This window comes from Hypomesus nipponensis, chromosome 23 (genome assembly GCF_054491055.1).
Source record: "Hypomesus nipponensis isolate SF chromosome 23, ASM5449105v1, whole genome shotgun sequence".
Lineage (NCBI taxonomy): Eukaryota > Metazoa > Chordata > Actinopteri > Osmeriformes > Osmeridae > Hypomesus > Hypomesus nipponensis.
In genome coordinates this window covers 20,922,673-20,945,424 of record NC_140383.1, presented here as the reverse complement: position 1 = coordinate 20,945,424, position 22,752 = coordinate 20,922,673, and the positions used below count along the sequence as shown (strand labels likewise).

The 22,752-nt window shown below is 42.8% G+C and overlaps 2 protein-coding genes across 2 annotated transcripts; both read right to left on the bottom strand.

The window, feature by feature from the left end:
- Positions 1 to 2,396: 2,396 nt before the first annotated feature.
- On the bottom strand, positions 2,397 to 7,346 carry trim45 (tripartite motif containing 45). Its single transcript, XM_084688150.1, has 6 exons — positions 6,470 to 7,346; positions 4,959 to 5,710; positions 4,009 to 4,138; positions 3,791 to 3,905; positions 3,427 to 3,553; positions 2,397 to 3,167 (listed from the first exon to the last, which is right to left on the bottom strand). Exons 1-6 carry the CDS (start codon positions 6,949 to 6,951, stop codon positions 3,013 to 3,015), a joined length of 1,761 nt encoding a protein of 586 aa, XP_084544276.1. The 5' UTR covers positions 6,952 to 7,346; the 3' UTR covers positions 2,397 to 3,012.
- Positions 7,347 to 9,109: 1,763 nt separating this feature from the next.
- vtcn1 (V-set domain containing T cell activation inhibitor 1) lies at positions 9,110 to 15,558 on the bottom strand. Its single transcript, XM_084688588.1, is given in 8 exon segments — positions 9,110 to 9,124; positions 9,260 to 9,348; positions 14,364 to 14,492; positions 14,495 to 14,614; positions 14,749 to 14,829; positions 14,929 to 15,190; positions 15,319 to 15,379; positions 15,527 to 15,558. Coding segments are annotated over 8 exon segments (789 nt in total).
- Between the last annotated feature and the right edge of the window lie 7,194 nt (positions 15,559 to 22,752).

The following is a 22,752-nucleotide window of genomic DNA, read 5'->3' as shown; positions in this document are numbered from 1 at the left end:
TAGGCAAAGAACATCCCATTTGGAGTAAAAGGAAGCAACAAACCGAGAATGCCTCAAAGGAGTGGTGTAATGGACAAGGCTTTGACAGATGATGCCTTAAATAATAAAAAGCCATAAATTAATTGGTGAACTGGTTAACATAATGAGGAGCTTCTGGAACGGAGGGGAGGGGTACTTGTCTGTAACATTGATAGGTCGTCCCTGCGCCATCCAATGGTGCAAAACACAACAACCGCACATTAATAAGGCTGTGGACAATGTGACATGACCATGCAGACCCAGATACAGGTATAGACATGCAGATACAGGTAGACTCCAATATAAGCAAGTTAAAGTACATTTATCTTAACGATTGGAGTCACATTTGCAGTAGTAATCTTGACCAATAACTAACGGAACGTTAACAAGACAGACAGTTTCAGAGCTATGACAATGTCATTCAAAAAAAGTGCATCACTGTGTCCATTCTCTCCTTATGACATTTTAAATACCTACCTTGGGACTTAAAATAATACTGGGACATGTACAGTACAATGTTAATAAATGTGTTCTCTCTGCTGCTGTCACACCTCATAAGGCCTATGTAGTCACATGACCCTGCACCTCACAAGGCCTATGTAGTCACAGGACCCTGCACCTCACAAGGCCTATGTAGTCACAGGACGCTGCACCTCACAAGGCCTATGTAGTCACAGGACGCTGCACCTCACAAGGCCTATGTAATCACAGGACCCTGCACCTCACAAGGCCTATGTAGTCACAGGACGCTGCAACTCCAAGGCCTATGTAGTCACAGGACCCTGCACCTCACAAGGCCTATGTAGTCACAGGACGCTGCACCTCACAAGGCCTATGTAGTCACAGGACGCTGCACATCATAAGGCCTATGTAGTCACAGGATGCTGCACATCATAAGGCCTATGTAGTCACAGGAAGCTGCAACTCTGGTACACAGCTGCAGTAGTAGTCCATCCCAGCAGCGTTGCAGTCCTGTGGTCCTGACCACAATCCCTGGATCCAGTCTGTCTGGGCTCCCAGCCCTGCCCATGGAGCACTCCTCTTCCATATAAGGCATGCAGCATTCCTGAGTCATGTCACTGCATTGCTGTGACAACTGACCTCTGTCTATAATCACGTTTCACTGTGTTCAGGTTGAGTCACTTTCAGTCAGTGTTTGTGTCTGTCCTACCAGAATGATTTCAGTGGTACAGTGCCCAACTCTGTCATGATTTCCAACATGGACTTTCAGTCATGTCCTACAGTCACTCAAAGTTGCCATGAAAATTTCAGATGTGTCAATGAATTAATAACATCCTGTGAGTCCAGGAGGCCTTCTATTGTTGTGCGTCCTTAATCCACTACTTTTGTAGCAACCTCTGCTTGCCTCTCCAAGGATGATTGAACTGTGCCTAATTTCTTGGGTGTGATATAGTGCATCACACGGATGTCAGATATGGTCAAAATAGTGATGTCATGGCCAGGTGAGGTGCTGAGCTTTTAGGACACATTCCCTTACACAGGATGGATGAGAAACCAGGACCTGATGGTTAAAGCCCCGTCTACATTGAGGCATCAGTGATGGAGGATGAAAACTCAAGTAGATGACAACAAGGAAATTACAGAAGACCATAGAAAGACTCCCTTAAACAGTTGCCACACTGTTAGTTACCTTTTAAAATGCCTTGAAAAACTCTAAGCCACTTTTATGGACAAGGGTTTAGAACTCCAGAAATGTTTGACAAAAATATTTAGTAATTGTTCAGTTTCTGGCCCATTGTCTGTAAATAATATGTTGATCCTTTCAAAGCTCTGGATGCATGTTGGCTTGTGCTCCAAGTGAGGTGTGGGCTTATTAGGTAAGAGAGGGGTTTAACTGTCCCCATGGTCATTATCCTCATCATTACCATAAATAATGTGCTACATAAATAAAGTCTTACTTACTTACCATCATATCATTGGAGTTGAAAAATTATTAATTCCAATCAAGCCACCCTGTTAATCTGGCTTGAAGAAGTGTGTATGTTTTCAGTTTTAACCTAGCTTGACTGTCTCGTCACATTACCACAGCCACGGCTCTGTATCTGGTGACAGGAGATGGTATTATCACATTTTCCTATTTGGCATAACTGAACACATTCACCACCAACACGTTATTAAATCTCTGTGGGGTTGTCTTGTAATATTATACAGAGAGATGCCAAAACAGATTGAACAAGCATGGTTGAGAAAAGGATAGCTGACTACTGCCCCCAGGAGTTCTTTGATCAAAACTACAATACAATGGGACTAAAAAACAAGTTTTGTCAATAATGTTGCTTTTTAAAATTGTTTTTAGGATAGACAGCTAGGTAACCGTCAAGAGGAGCAGGACCAAATAATTCCAATGTACCTGTACATGTACTTAAACGTGAATTTATTTAGACATTTAGTTTAGTAAGGTGAAAGGACAGTAGCATTAACAATCAATTATGTAATGCCTTAAGACTTGAGTAAGCATTCACAAGCAGTGACATTTCTGAGTGTCTAAAAGACGTGTACATGGCAACATGTATAATAATATAAAAACTGTGTCCCATTTTAAGGGAAATTTGCATAGGTCCACTTTACCACATGTAACCTTACAGAACCTTCATAATCTATATGATTACTAGATGTACCATTTACCAAACGTTCCATTTACTAAAGATCCCCGTGTTCAAACATGGACAGTCTAAAAGCAAATAAGAGCAGCCAAATGGGTTCCAGTCATCCCAAGGTTAAAACTGGTGGGTTAACCAGTTCTTATACCGCAGACGGGCAATGCGGTATAAGAAGCTCCATTCCTGCCATGCAACCTTAAACGGTTCTCATTACAAGATGAAAATGGTTTTGCGATGACAAGATGTCAAACACGGGAAAATGCTTGTGGTAATAAACAAAAAGTCCTTGCCGATTGATCGATTCCCTGGTTGACCGGTGCCTTGATATAAGCACCACCTGACCCCTGATCCAAAAACCTGTTGTTCTTGTCCCTCAGAGCTCCACAGTCCTCAGGTGGCTCCGAGGGGAAATAGCCGCTACCACACTGTGGGGCAGACACTCAGATGCTTCCACCACACTGCCACAGCATGACCAGTGGGGCTTCCCAGGGTGATCCTTATGACCATGACCACAGCCCTGGAACCCTCCTGTAGTTTGCACACACACACACATTATCAACATATTTTCAGTGTTACATAGTTATCCAAACATGCCTAGGAAGGCGTAGAAAAAGCACACATCCAGAGACTATTACAGCTACATTTCCTGTACCTCGAATATTCATTTCCTATTCATCCATACAGTTGAACTTGAAATTCATTCTTTCCTGCTGTTTCCAGCTGCCTGTCAGGTTAAGATGTTTTGGGACCACTAGCATACTAGCACCCCCCCCCCAGTGGGTCGTACCTGGCATCTTGCCTGCACAGCCACAGCGTGCCTCCTTGGAGCCCCGGCTGGAGCAGAATGAGCAGCAGTGGAACGTTCCTTTGTGACGTCGGAACTTCTTTTTAACGTTCAGGACAAATGGTGAACCCTGCAGGAGGACACAAAGGAGGAGGTGTTGGGAAACGTTGTTTTTATTAGTGACATCACAATATTATCCTCTTAGTCCACAAATACGGTAAAAATACCAAGATATCATCATAGTCCCATACCCCTGGGATAACCTTAAATGTAACCCACAGCCTGGTGAAGTGGTTATTATATGTACCGGTACTTTCTATTTCTATAAAGTCACCAGGAAGTGATGAATCCCAGGCTGAAGCTGTACCTTGACATGCTGGTCCTTGACACACACCCACACGGAGTAGACCCCCGGTTCTTTGGGTGTGTAGGAGATGTTGTAGGAACCATTGCCGTTGTCAAGGACAGTGGTCTCCACTTTGCTGAGGAATAAAACCACTGTGAGCATCAGTAGGTCATAAACCTGTAGTTCCATTCGTTGCTTGAGCAGAGTTGATGGTAAGGATAGGTGTGACAGACACTCACCAGTCCTTCTTCTCCTTATGGATGATGCTGACCAGGACGGGTTCACCTCCGCGGCCCATCTGCTCCCCGGCAGAGTTTCTACACACAAGGATGAACTCCCCACTCTGCCCCTCCCTGCCATGCTGCACATCTGGAGACCAGGAAACAGGCCACTTACATACAGACATGCAACTGTCTGTGAACACATGTTATCCTGTCCATGCACATGTATGCAACTATCCACACACACACACACACACACACAATTAAATACCTGTGGACAATGTGCGCATACACAATCATAGGAAACCCGTTATCATTAATTGTCTTTCCAGTCCAGGATTGGATGATTTAGGAAACCTATCCTTTGGCGAGACAAATGCAAACAGGCCACTTATCTGCAAATAGCTCAAGCCTTCCAACCATGATTATACTTAAGCTTTGCTCTGTTTTGGCCAAACACAACCATGAGACACTGCCATTCTTATATTTAAAGAAAATGAATAAACCTGGGACCAGTCTACTTGTACTGTAGGAAAAGATCCAACAAACCCTGTAGTTACTGAAGCTTTCCATGTCCAAGTGAAGTCAGCATGTAAATATCTGGCAGAGCAGAAGGCTGTTTGAACACGCCATGGGCATGTTACTACAGCTTTGTCTGTGTGGGTGGGTGGGTGCATTTCCTGTTTTTTCCATGTATACCTGTTATCTTACGGTGGTAATTCCTACCACTTGTTTCCACAGACACAAAGAATGTCACCACAGTTCATCCTATTGCTTCAGGTGTCTGTTCAGGTGTATGTGCTTGAGTGTGTGCTTGTGTGTGCAGAGCATTAATCTAACCCTAACAGTACAGATTTCAGATCCAGGGCATTTTCAATTAAAATGTCAAACCCAAAGTTCCCACCACAAAAATATTTTTGAGCTGCATTCATTTCATGTGTAATCCTACTGGTGCACAGAAATCTCACCTTCCCCTTCGATGGTGCACTTGCTTATCTCAATGGTCTTGGTGTGGATCACTCCCACCACTGGGTAGCCCTCCAACTCCCCTGCACTCTCCTGGGGCATAAAGCAGATGCTGCTTCCATTGTCAGGAGTGACGGTGGCTGGCTGGGGATCGTAACCACTCTCTGCTAGGCAGGCCAGCCTCTTGATGGTCACCCCTTTGACACTGAGGATCTCAGCCTCGGAGCCGCATGTAAGCAGCCTCTCCGCAAACTCTACTCCCCCGCGGGCGTCAGCCAGGGCCTGTAGCAGCTGCGCCCTCTGCAGGTGGAGCTGGTTTCTGCGCTGGACACGGAGCTCCTCCAGCCGGCGCAGTAAAGACACACAGTGGGCCTCCACTGCACTAGCATAGCCCCGCGCAAATGCACGCACCTCCTCCGCCGCCGTCTCCACTCTCGCCTGCAAGGCCTCCTGGGAAAGCTCCACCCTCCTCAGCGACTCCTCCAGCCGCCCTAGACGAGGCCGCAGGCACCCGGTAACCAGCTCCCGGATACGGTCGCCGTGGTGGTCAATGACATCTCGTGTTGAGCTGCAGCGATGGTCACGGTGGAAGGTGGCGGCACATTCCAGGCAGACAGGAAGGTCACAAGGCTCACAGAAGAGCCTGAGTTCCTGACCGGGGTGGAGGGAGCACAGGACAGGACGAGAGATGAGACCCTGCGCTTTCAGATCCTGCAGACTCTGGACGGAATGAGAGGCTGTCCGCTTCTGGCGTCTGAAGAGGAACAAAGTCATACCTCGATGATGTTTAATTAAATGTGCATGCCACATCCTACACACATGGTGGTTGCTTGTTTATTTGATTAGCTGGAATGGAGCAAACAGATTAGACAATCTCTGCCAATCCAATCCATCTATGGCCTACGGAGCAACTTCTGTGGATGAATCTCATCGAATACGAGAATCCTTTGTACAAAAACATGTACAAAGAATGATACAAAACAAAATCAATTATAATAATTAAATACAGACAAATACACAACACATCCATAACATTCAAATAAATTGTATACTTAAGGAACATAATCTCTAAATTGGAATTAAACTTTTATTACTTGTCATGAAGTTGACTAGTCAAAGTATTCCATTTAAAAGAGTTTTCAATTAAGTTTACTTTATTGATTTAATGAGACTCCGGTTCTGGAGTTTTATTGTGCTGGATAAAGGCTGCCAATTTAACCCTCAACCTTTTGACCAGTTAATCCACATGCATGCTGAAGCCACTGATATTGTCTAACTCCAGAGGGCATGGGTTTGTTTTCAAAGTGTGGGTGGGACAGCTTATCCGTTTTTCTTTTTTTTAGTGTGGCAGCAATACGCTGCCGTAAGTCTAAATATGATTATAATAAGATAAAAAGTGTGTATGTGGTGTGTGTGTTGGGGGGGGGGGGAGGAGATAAACGCATGAATTGTTTGATGTTATTTGATTTGAAAACACATCATTCAGATTCCTGATTCGTTTAAGCATACTGACCTGTGTGCTTGGCAGCAGAACTCACAAAGGTTGACACAGCACAGTTCACAGCGCTTCTCTGCTTCTCCGTCGGTGCACAGGTCGCACACTACACAATTGTTGCTGTTTAGAGTTTCCAGAAATACTTCGTCCAGGGCCAAATGGTCAGTGGTCAAACCGTCAACTCCCGAAAATGGAATGTCGACTTCAGAGTCACATTGAGGGCAAAGTACGGTCACGGAGGGCTGGTCACGCGAGTGGGAATCGCTCACAACCGCTAATGATTTGCTATTCACAGACGCAGTAAATGGTTCTAATTGACGAATGCAGTCTGCGCAAAAAGTGTGTAGACATGGTAGTATTTTTGGTTCCCGATATAATCGTTTGCACACACGGCATACCACCCTTGCATTACTCATTACCGCTTCGTTTTCTTCACTTGAACTCGAGTTGGTCACTTGGTCTAGGGCTTTCTCCGACGGCTTTTGGCTGGAATATGACATTTCGTGCCTTGTTATGTCACACAAAGTGGGCAGCGGTGCTTTACTGCTAACAACTGTAGATTTCTATCTGCAATTCATCAAGAAAATGCGAAAGAATATCTCCAACCTGGCAAACTGCAACTTAAGCTCAAACTGATAACTACAGTATAAAACATATGTTCACTTAAACAAATCTAAAGCCTGCCAAACCACCATCGACTAAAAATGCATTTGACAAATACATGAACGTTAAAAACAACGTAAAGACGCCCCACAACTTTTCCTCAGGAACACGACTCCCACAACGGCAAATTTGACACCTCAATCACATTGGCATTCTGCAGACCAATAGAACTCCACGAAAGGCTTTACTGGGCGTGGTCTCTAGGATTATAGGGCATACGAAAGAAAGGGCCGCACAGGGGAACCATCCTACCGTTATACCAGAGGCGTAAAACTACTGGGGCCCAGGCCCCTATTAGTATCCCTTTTTTTCTTTCAAACTTGCTGCGCAAAATGCACTACGAGGCTATAGAAACTCCCATTGCTTAACCCACTATACAACAGTTCAGGGATGTAAGTTTTGATATCAGCTTTGGCAGGGACATCAATAGTTAATGCGAGCGTGCACATACATTTGAGCGCAAATACTGTTTTTTGAGCTTAATGTAATAATGTTTGCATGTTTTAATCAAAATAAGATTATTGGTAGGCCTTTCATTTAGAAATTATCTTTGGTTTAGTAATGTTTTCTTAGCCTACCTCAATTCTGACTTGTGTGCCAAGTCTGACATTGGACTTCTGAGTGAGTGCTGCAGTGGCTATTTGGCAAGCTCAGAAGAGCGCGCTGACATGGAATGCATTGGTTTGTGTTTTCGGTTTAACACTTTTACAAGTTGATTTGGATACTGTGTTTATTTTTTCTGGGATTATCAATCTCAATGAATGCACTGACTAATAAAGTAAACTGTTAAAACTCAAACTTTCGGTTTTACTGGGGCACAGGAGATTTATACTGGGGCACGTGCCCCAGTAAAAAGGGTCTGACGACACCCATGTGTTATACAGTATTAGTGCACAGTGTCTGTGATGCAGTCGGTGATTAAACTACACAAATACAAATTACTTGAACTATAGATAGCGGTTAGAATTGAGATGGGCTTTACAAACATAACAAAACTAAAGAAAGTTTCTAAATGATAGGCCTACAGATCATCTTATTTTAACTAAAACATAAAAGCAATATTACATGAAGCAATGTTGCTGTTACTGTTGTCAGTTTGAAGAAGAAGAGTGAAAGTTCCGTTTGTCATTGTCAAATGCAGCCTGATGTTGTCATACTCATAATTCTAGTCAGAATATGAGTCTGATAACTCTCCGTTGGGCTGTGAGTATGAGGCGTGTTTCAACCGAACTCGTAAAACAAATGCCTCTTCGCTCAATTGGATGGACCTTCAACCAATCAGAGCAACGTAATATGTTGTTTGTTGAAAACAAATTCAACCCAAGCACTCTTTGGTGACGTGGTTGATTACGTTACTGTTGATCACCTGTCCATCATCGTATAAAGCCCGCCCTGACAATTTGACAGTTTTTCCGCAAACGGAGCTACTACAGACCCAACTTCCCGACCGAATTTTTTTGTTGGCGGGGCTAAATTGGGCGGGCAGCCAGGCTATCTCAAATGGTTAGAGCAAAGGAATCGTTCCTCAAAGTTCCTCATGGTCCAGTGAGTTGCTGATTGAGAAGGATAGGTTAGACATGTCGTGAATGTCGTGTGGGTTTTGTCTTGTTTTTAAGGGGTGGTCTGTGCATGTGGATAATCTGTGATGGGGATGGGAATGGTTGTGTTATGGAGCAAACTGTACAATGCCAGCACGGGTTCGTGCTTTCCGCTGCTCTGCTCTTTTAATCCGCTTGCTAATAGACACTCCGCGATTGCCGTGAGAGGACCAATTAATCGGACACGGCTGCAGACTGTTACCAAGATTGAGTGGCCAACCCAGATTGGTGGAGCCCCAATTGGACTGGATATAAAAAGACTGACAGCGGAGAGATGAGAGAGGGCCCGTACACAGGACTACACGACTAGTCAAGGCGACGGGTTGGGATCCACCGTCGCTTTCCTCCGCAATACTGGGCCGTTTATGGGCTACAGCTGTTACGAGATCTACGCTGTCTACTTCGTTCGAGCCTGAGAGAAAGGGAGCGGAGACATTGGACGAGCGAGATTATTCTGCGCTCTCAAATACTATTAAGAGGAACGGTGACTCCAACACCCATTGCTTTGTGAACGGGTGGCGATGGTTGTGCAACCTTGAGGACTCACCGTTTGTTTGTTTATTCCATTGGCAGGTTCAAAGCGGTACGGATTCCACCGCTTGGACTTCTCGGAGAGACCCAGAGGAGTGACGTCACCTAGGCGGGGGGAGAAACCACCGCAAAGGAACAGTTTCGGTCACTCGAGGACGGGTGGTGCAGCTTGACTATTCCAGTCTCTAGGTTGGACAGTTTTCGTGTGTGTATATTTATGTTCGGTCGGGAGGGACCCCGACCGAACGGATGTTTTTTTTTCTGTATGTTTGTCTGCTGGCCTGGACAGGGGGTAGTGTTGGGGCTGTGCTTTATGGGAGGTGCAGGTAGAGGCTTGGGGATCCCTGTGTGAGCATTGACGTGTGGGCTGCTACCTGTGTGGCTGTATGGTTCCTTTGAATTTGTGTGCGGGATTGACCGGTGAACCGTTGCAGTGTGCTGTTGCTGTGTACCCCCTTGCCGTGTGGCGTTTCACCCTAGTTTAAATACCCTAGCTCTACCGGGTGCCCAAAATTGGCCTGTGCCCTTCATTAGACCGGTTCCAGGGGTAGTTTTATGAATTAAAAATAAAAGTGTATTTTCAAAAAAAAAAACTGTCTCTGTTGTGGTGTGTCCTGGGATTCATTTGCCTAGTGGGATTGCTCGCCCCTTCGGTGACACAAACACATCAGGTGAATCCTTACGAAAAAGTGAGGTTTGCTTGTGCGGTAGAGTTTTATAATCCAAGCGCAAGGGGGGGTATCCTTTCCTCTTCGGTCAGTTATTTCCACTGGGCGTTGTCCTGAGATTAGGATATAGGTGTGAAATGGCTGGTAACTTATTTCAAATGTTCATGGATTGCTTATACTTCGAAATGTAACAATACAACATTCATACATGGTTCTGTTAATTTGCTACAATTATTTGGATCTAAAATTGATCAACGTAACTCGTTCTGAAGGGAAGTTGTAATCACACATCAATTAAACAACATTCTAAGTAAATAAGAAAAGCACACATTATGACACATCAACTACTGTCATTGAAATAGTGTCCATGAATTATGTAGTCCTTGGGGAATGTTTAATAAATCCAGAAAAGTTAAAAACTTCCTTAGAATCCTTTGTCTGAATACTGTAGCCATGTGGCCTCTCTTTCTGACCCCATGCTGGGCCAGAAGCTTTGAAGCTTCTCCTGTTAAGAAAGGTGGGGAAACCCCTTTCTCTGGTCGGGGGTAGGGGAAAGGGTGTAAATGGTCCGTGGTTTGTCTGTTGGCTCTGCGCTACATATTATACATTTTAATAAACAGTTGGAAGCAGCCTCAAATTTGGGGGTCTATTTTCAATAGGTAGTACAGGCATATTTACAAAATTTTAAGATGTATTCATATGTATTAAATGTGAAAAAAACAAACAATCTTAGGGCTCTCAAGTCTTACGCATTTGCTGTGAGACTCACGCATTACAATTTTTTCTCACGCAACACTTTGTATTTCTCAAGCATTTAAAACATTTCTCACGTTGAGAAGTAAGGGATAACAAGTCCTGCTTTAAACATATATATATATATCAATGGACGAGGCGCAGGCATACTGAGGGAAGATGTCTGCCAAGATATTAGTTGTCTTGAATGATACAGAGTTAAATGCCAAAAGATGGTGATAAAAAAAAAAAAAAAAAATTGCGTAATGCTGATCCGAATGCCTTCAATCACTGCACGTTGGATTATAAAAAGGAAACCTGTAACATTTCGAAGTTTGCAGAGTGCCCGGTTCTCCAAATAATTGCAGGAAACTAATGCACACAAACACACACAAACAGAGATTTAATTCTGTGGAAGAAAAAGCTATCTGTCTTAAGTGGTGTGGCTTTTGGAATTCATTCACATTCATTTGTCAAAGGGAGAAATGCCAAGGAAAAGTATGCGACTCAAGAACAAAACATAGCAAATACTTGGAAATGGTCTGCTTCTTAGTCTCTCCGAGACTCTATTTTAATAAGAAATTCATGGATAAGATATTCATGGCAAAAAATATCAGAAGAAAATACAATCAGCAAGTTTTATCCAAGCCATACTTCCAATCACATGCCAGACAGTTATTGTATCAACCAGGCTCAACCTATGAGAAAGCCTCCAACCACGAGCCCCATACACCAAAATGACAATTTAATTTACCATTGTAAGCTAATGGGTAATAGTAATAATTTACTTTGGTATAAAATGTCTTCTGTAACTTACTAGTACATTTAGCTTATCTGTATTCTGAAACTTTTGCTGAAGAATGGAAGGGCATAAATAGAGTTTCAGTAAATGTATCAAATGCTAGGTCAAGCCATTTGGTTGCTAGCTAAACATTTACTACAAGAGTTCAGATGGGTCAGGTTGTCACACTGGAATGGGGTATATCAATGGAAGCTTTTGAAAGAATAGTCACTCTTTGCTTAATTTTTTACGGGAGAAAAACTGTGTCTAAGTAAAGAAAAAGACCACGAGAGAGAAGACTCACCCAGATGTCATGCTGCAGGCAGTGAGACAGGTGAAGCTGCAGGGAAAACGTATCAGAAGTACAGCAGCAGTCTTCAATATTAACTATAGGACGCTGGCTCAATACTGTCAAAGCATGAGCAGTGACGACACAGAGGCATGACAAGCCATCTGTTCATGTTGGTTACCTCAAAAATTGTCAGATATTCACAGAACATCAGAGCAGCAAGGGCATCTAAAATATATTATGGTACTTCTGACTTTTTTGACATTTTATACGTTCTACATTTTATATTTAAAACTCATATGTTTTCCGTATGCACCTTCCTGCGATAGTAAATTCCTTGTTTGTGCAAACTCACTAGGAGATTAAAGTGGATCCTGATTCGGATCAAGGGAAGTTTGAAAACTTGCATATCAGTATGTAGTTGCTTAGAACATTCACATACCACAGCCATGGAGTGAGTGCAGAATTACAAGTGCAGATTGATTTTTAGGCTTTTTGAAACACCACCCACATCTCTCTATTCATGGCTCACAGCCTACAAGCTCTGTACGAGCAACCAGCTTCAACAAACAGAACATTGAGTCTTTGTTTAATTAGCTGGCAGAAGTGATGAGAAGACATTGGTTCGGACCAAATTATATCTGGAACATGGATGAAACAGTGACTACTATTCTGGAATCAGAGAAGGTAGTCTAGACTACGCCTAAAGAAATGGCTTAGTGATGCTGTCCTTCCCACCTCACTGTTCCCATAAACTGCAGCCACTTGACCGGACAGTATATTGGCCTTTCAAAAAGCACATCAACTCAGCTAGTGATGCGTGGATGGTGAGAAATCAAGACAATGACTATGACATTCCTGACATTGTCCCCCTTGCTGCATTACCTGCAGTAGGGTCGGGATGGTCCAAAATACCGTCCCACTTCCATCACCAACTGGCCCTCCCGCTGACATCGCCGGATCTCCAACTATTTTCCATATTACACTGCTTGAACACGTATAACGTATAATATATAAAGTTGCCTATCCTTGCCTACTCAACATTTGCGTCACTCGCTAGCAGACAAAGTTGTTTTTGAGAGTTAGTGAGAGCATGTCATTGGAACCAAAACGTAAAGGTGGAGCTGAAAAGCTCAGGGAGAAAAAAGAACGATACGTAAGTAAGTAAAGTTTATTTTAAAAGAATGATACGTGCAATGCATTGAGTGGGCAACGCGCCGTGTACTGAGTGGGCTGTGTTTTGAGTGGGCCGGTCTGACAGTAACTCCCGGGCCACTTTTCCCCCCCAGTCCGTCACTGCTCTGCCCTGAAGAAATCCGCCCTCATCCCAAAGCTGGACCAAGGATAATGGCTACACAAAGGAGAAAGAGGAAAACTGCAATATTAACAGACACACCAGTGAAGGATGTGACCTTGAGCGGCAGAAAGCCACTACGCAGAAAAAAAAGTAAAAAAAATCTAATGTTCAGCTCCCCACTAGTGTGGAGAAGGGGAAAAGAAGGCAAAACAAATGGCGAAGCTTCTCGAATCCTCTGATGAAGAGAAGTGTTTTGTCTTACATAGCTGAGATGTCACCGGAACTTTCGAAAGTATGGCTATAGTGCACGCATGTGGCGTCTGTTAGAAATAAATGCATAAAATGCGGCAAGATTATTTCAGGAAAGACATAAATATGAGTAACATGATAAAGCGGGGAGAATTTTCTCAGCTGCTGGAGGCACAATAAGCCGGGAAAGAGAATGCCTTAGCCCAGAGAAGGCTGACATGCTAATATTTCTTTCCAAATAACTGTTAAGGAGTAAGGACTGACTGGCAGGTGGCTGGATTGAGAATGTTGGTTGTGATGTTTAAAAATACAAATGGTGTCAAAAACTATTGATGTGGAGGAGTGGTGGTATTTTACACAACTGAATGCTTTTTTTTGACATGATGGGTGTGAATTAAGTAGAACTCAAATAGGTGAAGGTGTTGGTTTGGTTTCCAATCTCAGTCCAACCGAGCATCTGTGGGATGTGCTGGACAATCAAGTCCGATCCATGGAGGCCCCACCTTGCAATTTACAGGACTTTAAGGATCTACTGCATCTATTGGTGCCAGATACCACAACACATCTTCAGATGTCTAGTGGAGTCCGCGCTTCATTGGGAAAGGGCTGTCTTAGCGGCAAAAGGGGCACCTATATTAGGCAGTTGGTCATAATGTTATGACTGATCCATGTATGTTCAACTCTATCTGCAGTTAAATGTATTTAGCCTCGCTGACAAATCCAGAGAATGAAAGTAGCTGTAATGGACAGTATTTCAGGCCTCAGTGAGGTTGATCTGGAGGTGTAGACGAAGGTGGTCCTCTCGAATAACTCCGTACCTGGGAATTCAGATTCAATGTCACTTACCAAACTAGAATCTTGATTTGGGTTTATATTAATTATTTCCATTTCTGCCTTAGATAATCTTTCTTTATTGGTCTGGTTTGGTGATGACCTGTTACCGCCTGTATTGTACAAATAGGATGTACAGGTCTCATAACATTTCCTGAATGCCATGTGTTAATTTTGTTTTACTGAGTGCCTGTAACATTTTGGACAACACGTATCAATTAAGTGGTACAGTGTAAGACAAGTTCTACTCTGTAAACTGCTGAACATATTTACCTTTAATAGTTGCTTCAGAGAAGGCCTTCACAAGAGAGCTTTGGATGAGGCATGAGTAGGTGGAATTAGTGACTGGCTGCAGAGAGCTGACGAGACTGTAAATCCCAGCCGAGTTGTTCTGAAGCTGGTGTTCCCGTTCAGTATCTTACCATTAAACTCCATCCAGGTTACATTTGGCTTTGGGGACCATTTTTGTGCTTTTGCAGTCAAAATATCCACCCCCTCTATCAAAAAGGTTGGAGCTGAAAAAGCTGATGGTGAAATGTAATTAACCTACACTGTTTTACTGCTAATATTATAATTCAGATTTTTTTTACTGTCCCTTTAAATACTCAAAGAAAAGAAAAAGCATATACAGAATGCATTGGAAAAGAGAGTCTCTTACCTGCTACTCGTAGGAGTATCGTGACCGTGCCCCTGCCTCTGGAGGCACTCGCACTGCAGATGTACTGCCCCTCATCACTCACTCGCACTGCAGATGTACTGCCCCTCATCACTCACTCGCACTGCAGATGTACTGCCCCTCATCACTCACTCGCACTGCAGATGTACTGCCCCTCATCACTCACTCGCACACTGCTCAGCAACAGAGATGCACTTCCTGTTGCTGCTGCACTTCTAAAGAGCTGTGTTCTGTCTCTGAACTGGGCATTTTGCTTCTCCAGCTGTGCAGCACCATTGGCATATTGGTACACCACCCCACTCAGGCCCTTCTTTGTCCAGGTGATGGCCACATTGCTAGCTGAAGCCAAGGTCAGGGAGCAGCTCAGGACCACATCATCGCCCAAGTTACCCACTGGTGAGGTATCATTGCTCTCCACACTCCCCTGGGTGCTTAATGGATAGCACAGTTATTGTACAAGACCAAACACGAACATACTTTTTAAAATAATCAAATGCCAAATTGTGAGGATGAAGCTCATGTGATGGCCCATATCTCTTACTTACCCCTTACCCCTGCTATAGATAGAAAGATGATGATGAGTGCAGAAAAGACGATGATGAGCACAACCATACTGAAAAATTTGAGAAATGTCATATCAAAACAAATACATACTACTTTACCCACTTAATTTATCCTGCTTGACAAACAATCTGTACACAGTAGCCGCTAAACTTGAACTTTGCCATTAGGGAAACCGAGTCATAAACCACAACCACACCTGTAGAAAAGTATCTGTCCAAGAGAAGACATAATTCATCCAGTGGCTCGTCTATTTATTTGATTATTTATACATCCGGCTTCTTCCTTTTGTAGGGTTCAGGTGTATCGCCAATGTAGGAACTGTAACTACAATCCACGTAATGTCCTTTGTGGTACTCAGCTAGTACTCAACTTTGAGAAATGGAGGAGACAACTCCTTAAGTCAATATTGTCACAGGCGTATTGTTACTGACTGTTGCGTTCCCTGTCCTGTATTTGTTGTATTTTGGGGTTCCAGTCTTTGTCTTCTATCCCTCTCACATAACACTGTAAGTACCAAAGCTTTGTTGGTAAACTATCTTCCAAATGCAGTAAATGCAAATTCTGTGAATAATTGGGATGTTATTTTACAGTTTTGTAAATCATGATGACTTTATTAAATCATAGTAGTGATAGCATTATTATTATTAGCTGACTACTACTTCTGTTTTCATGATCATAATAAGTGGAGCACTAAAACGTAGATCACATTATTGGATTTTTGACAAAAGACTCCTGCACAGAGAATAAAGGGTTCTCTCTCAACCATTCTAGTGCTTCTCCTGCTTGGTTCTCCAGTGGTGGAATTACCTTATCATTTACCTGTTTACCCAAGAGTGTATGGCTGCAGCCTCCCGCCTCATACCCTCCTGCCTCATGCCCTCCCATCTCATGCCTCTACTTTTCAAAATAAAAGCTTGTCTGGTCCGCTATTTTTTCCTTCCTACTTTGGTGTACGTGTTTTTTTTAATAGCTAGACTTCAAACTAAAATCCATTCTGCGGCTGCAGCCTGGGAGATCCGGTTGAGTTTAAGCGTCACAACGACGGTTGAGGTTAGGATTAGTTTAACCTTTAGAGGAGTGAGTTCTAAATATTACCGACGCTGCCACCAGAGTGAGTTAGTTTTTCAAAACGAAAGCTAGCTAGCTTTAGTTAGCTTCCGTTACCTAGCAACCTAGTATAATACTCGTAGCAATGCTACTACCTGCTAGTGTTACTTGTTAGCCTCCTAATTGTACATTTTGAAGCCATACTATAGCGTTTGTCATATAGTTTTTGTCTATCGGAAAATAGTCGGTTGGAATGTTCAGAATCACATATGTGTGACGGTACTCTGTGGGGCCCGCTTTCGAACGATCACATATACGTGACGCTATTAATTAACGGGTTAAGGCCAGGAGTTGTAGCAGAGGTCGAGGTTAAGGTTAGGTACAACCACGACGGTTGGGGGACAATGATGGTCGGTACAGCACACCGTGCATTTTGTCACCTGCGGTGTGTTCTTTTTTTTAAAGACACTGATGTGTACCTTAAGGAAAATCACAAAAAGAAACCATCAAAGTCTGCAACCATAAATTTCTCTAGGTAACGTTAGCTAATATTCACTAACAAATGTCAACATAAAACGCTGACGCAGTTTTAAATGAAGGTCATCGCAGGTTTCATCAAATACACGTTAACATCAGGGACAGAACAATAACATCCAGAAATCAGCAAATAATATATTGATTTAAAAAAATCAATTCCAAGTTTTTCAATTTATTGCAACAAACATGCTCACGAACTTACCTTTAACTCCATCCATAAAATAATTTGCAATTTAGTATTTTTGACCCTCTGAATTTACCGTTGGACAGCTTGGGCATGAGACGGGAGGCTGCAACCATACCCATCTCTGTTTACCCATCCTGGTGTCCTTCCAACAAGGTCTCAAGACACATCTCAGCATTAGGGATGCAGTAAAGAACCAATTTGACTAAACTGCAATTTAAAACATCTCAGTTTTGTAACCTAAAAGGCTCAGCTACATCGTGTTTTTGTCCTCACTGTCATAAAAGGGACAGTATAGTACATCATTTTTCCATGAACAACGGTTGCACAGTGAGAAATTAAAGAAACAGAGTTGCCGGAGTTTGCAAACTGTTCTGGAGAATTCAGTTCCTGTTTACCCGTTTTGTCTTATTTAATCAACAAATACAGGCTTTATATATTCAACTACAGAAGTTTTTGTTTTTAGAAGTTTTATTCCGCAATCATTAGTTTTGTGTACATGCTAATCCTGTTTTCAGAGTCTTTGTGTAACAGCTAATGCATGTAGCGTAGCCTAATTAGGTGTGCTTGAATTGAATGCAAGATAGTTTGCTAGCCACTTCAGTGCTGGCCAAACGTCACAACATTGGCACATATTAGCAATGACCCATATGACATGCTAGTAGTAAAACATGCGCTGTGGTGTAGAAGGATTGATAGATAAGAACATCATAAATGTAAGCAATTTAAGACTTGCATGTACAGAAAGTAATGTCACATTAAAAAATGTTTTGAAACTAAAGCTTATGTGGTGCATAGCTGCAACACTGCAGTGCTGTAGCAGCACTGTTACAGAATTGTTGCAGTTTACATTTAGTTATTTAGCAGACGCTCTTATTCAGAGCGACTAACAGTAAGTACAGGGACATTCCACCTGAGGCAAGTAGGGTGAAGTGCCTTGCCCAAGGACACAACGTCATTTTGCACAGCCAGGAATCGAACCAGCCACCTTCTGATTACTAGCCCGATTCCCTAACCGCTCGGCCATCTGACTCCCATTTAGGATTATATTACAGTAAGTAAAATAATACAAGTCTGGTTCAGTACATAACTGAAGTTAATACCATTTTGTTGTATATACCTAAAGTTAACAAAAAATACAGCCCAGGCTGGTGTTTATCGCAGAATTTGGTTGAAATGCAAAACTAATAGGCTGTGGAAGCTCTACTTAGCCTACTTATTTTCCCACCCTTAACAATTGTTGCACTACATACACAATGTTGGTGCCAAATTTGTAACTAGGTATGTTTCCAGGCTGTGATATCAACACCCTGTATTTTTGTACGCCCTTCAACTGGTTACTTCTTGGATTCCCACACAGCAGTAGCTAGCTAGCTCGTAGTACAATTTACCGGGGTCAGCTTTTCCTCGCAGGGCTCTAGACTGAGACCAAATGGGCGCATTTTGCGTTGTTCCTGAAACTAATTGCTTCCAGTAAGCTTTTTTTGAATTAGCTATTTTTCCTTAAATAAATGTCAAGCTTATTTATATTTTTGTAGGCATATTTTTAGTTAGCAGATGGTACTGTTTGAATCGTGATTCCATCTGAGATATGCTGGTGACAACGTTGTTAGAATAAGCTAGTTTCAAAGAGGGTTCTTATTAATGAATGAATGCAATATGAGTAGGTTAAAAATATCACTAGAAGGGAAAAACTTTTTCAACCTTCTTTGAGCCATGGCACATTTTTTAATCTTGCGACCACCGACCAAAAATATTACATAATGTCACTGAAGCCTAATGCAGTATATATAATTGGGTGTGCTCAAGCCTTCCACTAAGCACAACCATTGTTCTCTCTCATATATATTTATTAATATTATTATTTATATTTATTTATTTAGACTGGACATGCTGCAATGATAGCTCAGTTCACAATGACAAAACACACAGATCACTTTGGTCTTGTGAATGGAACCATTTGGCAACTTTTTAAAAGTAACATTTCCATTCAGAATCTTATTGGCAGCCATTTCGGCGTCTCGCGCTCGCCATCCACTCAAAACGTAACGCTACTACTCTTTAGCCGGCTCGCAAGCCCAAACAAGTGTGTGCGGCGTGCCTGTTGTTTTGTTTCCGGTCGAGCTAGATCCGGTGTGGTGTTGTAGTTTTTCTAACGTAAGTAGTTGCTGCAACAGCATGTGATAGCAACTACAAAGTTTGCTTGGCCAAAAAGAACGTAAATCGCACAATAAAAAAATTGACGCTGTTAAAATGGGTTTGCGTTAACGCCGTTAATAACGCGTTAAACTGACAGCACTACTATATACATATACAATTTTGTTCCTACCTTGTCCATCAAAAGCTGTGTCTCATAGCTTGTCCAGAATTTCGTCACCATCCACCCCCAGAAAAAAACCTGGCCTCTTTTTAAACAGCCATATTTGCTGCAAGGGACTCCATTGTCGTGCACGTCTGCATGATTTCAGTTCTTGGTTCTGGGAGATGGAAAGGATGTGGAAATCCGTCTCGAAGGACCATAATGTCAGAAATATTAATCTATCAAGCATTGCACAGTTAGTCAGTGAACAAGTTAACATCACACGCCATTGTGCAAGGTATTTAAACAGAACCTCTCTTAACTGTCATTGGTTAAAACAAAGGCATTCAAATGTCCCATGGCTCTTCTTTCATTGGCTCCCTTGCATAGACTTGGCGCGCGTGTGTGCGTGGTTACGTGTGTGCGTGTGTACAGCATCAACCCTGATTGAAACAACAGCAGAATCTTCAGACCAGGGGCCCGTTTGATGTAAGTGTAACCCTGTTGAATTGTATTCATTGATATATAAACATGTTAGAATAAATAAGTTTATTATATAATAAATAGCATTTAAGGTTTAAAAAGTGAATTGATTAAAATGTTAATTTGCTTTGTACTGTTTTTATGTATTTCGATTGAGTTGATTAATATTCACGTTCCTTTAAAAAGAGCCAATCAGAGGTCAGGGGTGAGAGGTCGTTGGCTGTGGACGGAGAGGAGAAAACGGGAGAGAAAAGAGTGAGATTGGCACGGAACACCGCTGTGGTATAAATTAGTAAAAGACTAAGTTTATAGCCTAAGCGTGAATGTGATGTGTATGCAGACTACGGACGGTGAGTCTGAAGAAACCTTTGATATGTACATTGCCGGTTGCAACATGGTTGGTTAGTGTGAATATGATCGCCTGTTTTTCCATTTAGTGAACTAGTTAAGGTATGCCAGCTTAGTTTTAGGATACCGAATTGAGGGGTGTAAAGATTTGTTCAACTGAGTGTATGTTTGTGTTTCATGTGTATTTATATATTTTCAGTAAATATATAAAACGTGTTTCTTTTTGGATCATTGTTTAAGCATTTGGGTTTCAAATGAAGGGGTCGTTATCCAGCTCTGCAGAAGCCTGCTTATGACCAATCATTTGAATCAGGTGTGTTGAGGCAGGGAAACATCTAAAACATGCAGGACAGGGGTGCCCTGAGGACCGGTTTGGGAACCACTGATGTAGTGATACAAATTCATAGACACTAATGAGGATATGTACTGAAAGCGCTTATATCATGTACTATATATGTGCATATGCAGGGGCGTTGCCGCAATGTAACTTGGGCGGGGGGGGGGGGTACTAGTCCAGCGATCTTTTCATTGCTTCACAATCAAATCTGTTCCACTTTATCAATAGGGAGAATACCCATTGCAATAGAATTCCATCCCGTGTTTTCTCGACAAATAGCATCACGCACGCAGATTCAACTCCCAAACTCTTTGATTGGCGCATCGCACTTGCAGCTAGCACTTCAGACATAGCCTGGTCCTTACCAGAATCCCGTACATTTCATTTGTACAGTCTGGCCTCGCTTCATTGGCAAGCGTTAACTTCCTTGTGGGCGGGTGCTCTGTTGAAGTTTAAAACTATTGGATCTGCCCAGAGCCACTCTGATCTGCCATAAACTATCGCTAGCATTCGCCTTAGCTAATTCCTTCACCACAACTGTAACAGAGCTAGCTGCCGTAGCTGGAAAAGCTGGCCCTCCTCCCCACGGGGCCACAACATCATGGCCACCAACAAAACTTGTTCTTGCTCCGGCTTTAGCTGTTGGATATTCGGCAGCGTTGCCACAACGGACTGAATGGCTTGGCTCGCATCCTTCTCCGCCGCCATTATGGAACTACAACACAAACTAGCGCATGACATCAACGTCATCGTTCTAAGCCAATCCCTCAGTTCGCTGATTGGCCGGTTAAAAAGTAACCTGCAAAATCTGACTTACCTACTGAAGGGCAAATTCTAAATTGAGCGGAAGTTCGAGGTCGGCAGAGCCAGGCAACTTCAGACATGCCTGATCCAAATTTGGTATTGGTGGTATATGGCTGATACTTTTATGGGCTGTGCCATTTAGGGAAACTGATTCAACCACCTAAACCATCTTACAAGCTTACATCCTGAGGATGTGATCTGTGTAAAAGACTACAGGTTTTAACACACATTTGACCATTTCTGAACTTACCAGTCATGCTTTAGGGAGATGCAAACTTTGTATGTAGCCTACATAGCCTACAGTTATGTAGCCTAAAGCTATACGAATTGTGTATTTCATATGCTGATAACATGAATTACATCTCAGAAATATTCATATGAACAATCTGCATTAAAAAACTCAAGGCTATGCAGAGTCTGAAGCACAGTTCAAGTTTCAAGTAGCTTTATTGTCAATTTATGTCAAGACATAAAATGAATCAATATGACATTTCCCACTCTCCCACAGTGAAACAAAAAGCACAGGCACAACAGATAAGACAAGACATTTCCTAAAATATAGCATTACATATTCACCTACAGAGGCATAAGCTCAAAGCATAAAGTTTGCTGCGGCGTGTGATATTTGCAATGTACGGCCCGAGGAGGTCTTGCAAATAAATGAGTCCTTGTCGGCTGAATCAATATTGCTCAAACAAGAACTCATCCGTGTGAAATAAAGGATCTTACGGAAGCTAAGCTAATCGAGGGGGGTATTCGTTGTAACTCGCTAAGCGGCTTAGCGAGCTAATTTTCAGGCCAAGAAAAAAAAAAGCCCCTCTTTTTGGTTTGTCGAAGCAACTTTTGACAAATCACCATAGTAACATATCAATTAGCACTAACCTGGTTAGCAGGCTAACGTAAGTGTTGCTGGATAAGCTTGCCACACCCCCAGAAAATAACATGACAGCTCCCTTTTTGAGAGACCCAGTTGACCAAGGAGCTATATTCTAGTTCAATAAGCTTTCCATACCAATAGAGTTCTTCACTGGAAAGAAGCAATAACCACGTCTTTCCCTGTGAAGACAGACAACATGAAGCTGCTCAGAGTTACCTACCAAAACAACGGGAAAGGGACCTTGACCTGGGCCAGTACCATCAGCCAAGCAAAGCAAAAGATCGCCCAATGGAGTGCACGGTCCCTCACAATAACGGGTAAGATGCTGAAGGCAATCCTCCCCATTCTCCTGTCGGTAGGGTGTTTCCCCCGGACAGGGTGACAAGCTAAAAACAGGAGCTCAACCACAGAAGGAGCAGGCCGACCCCCCCCTCCACCAACTCCCCCCCTCCGGTAGAGATCATTCCCTCCCACGACTTACCCTAACACTCCCAGTCACTCTACAA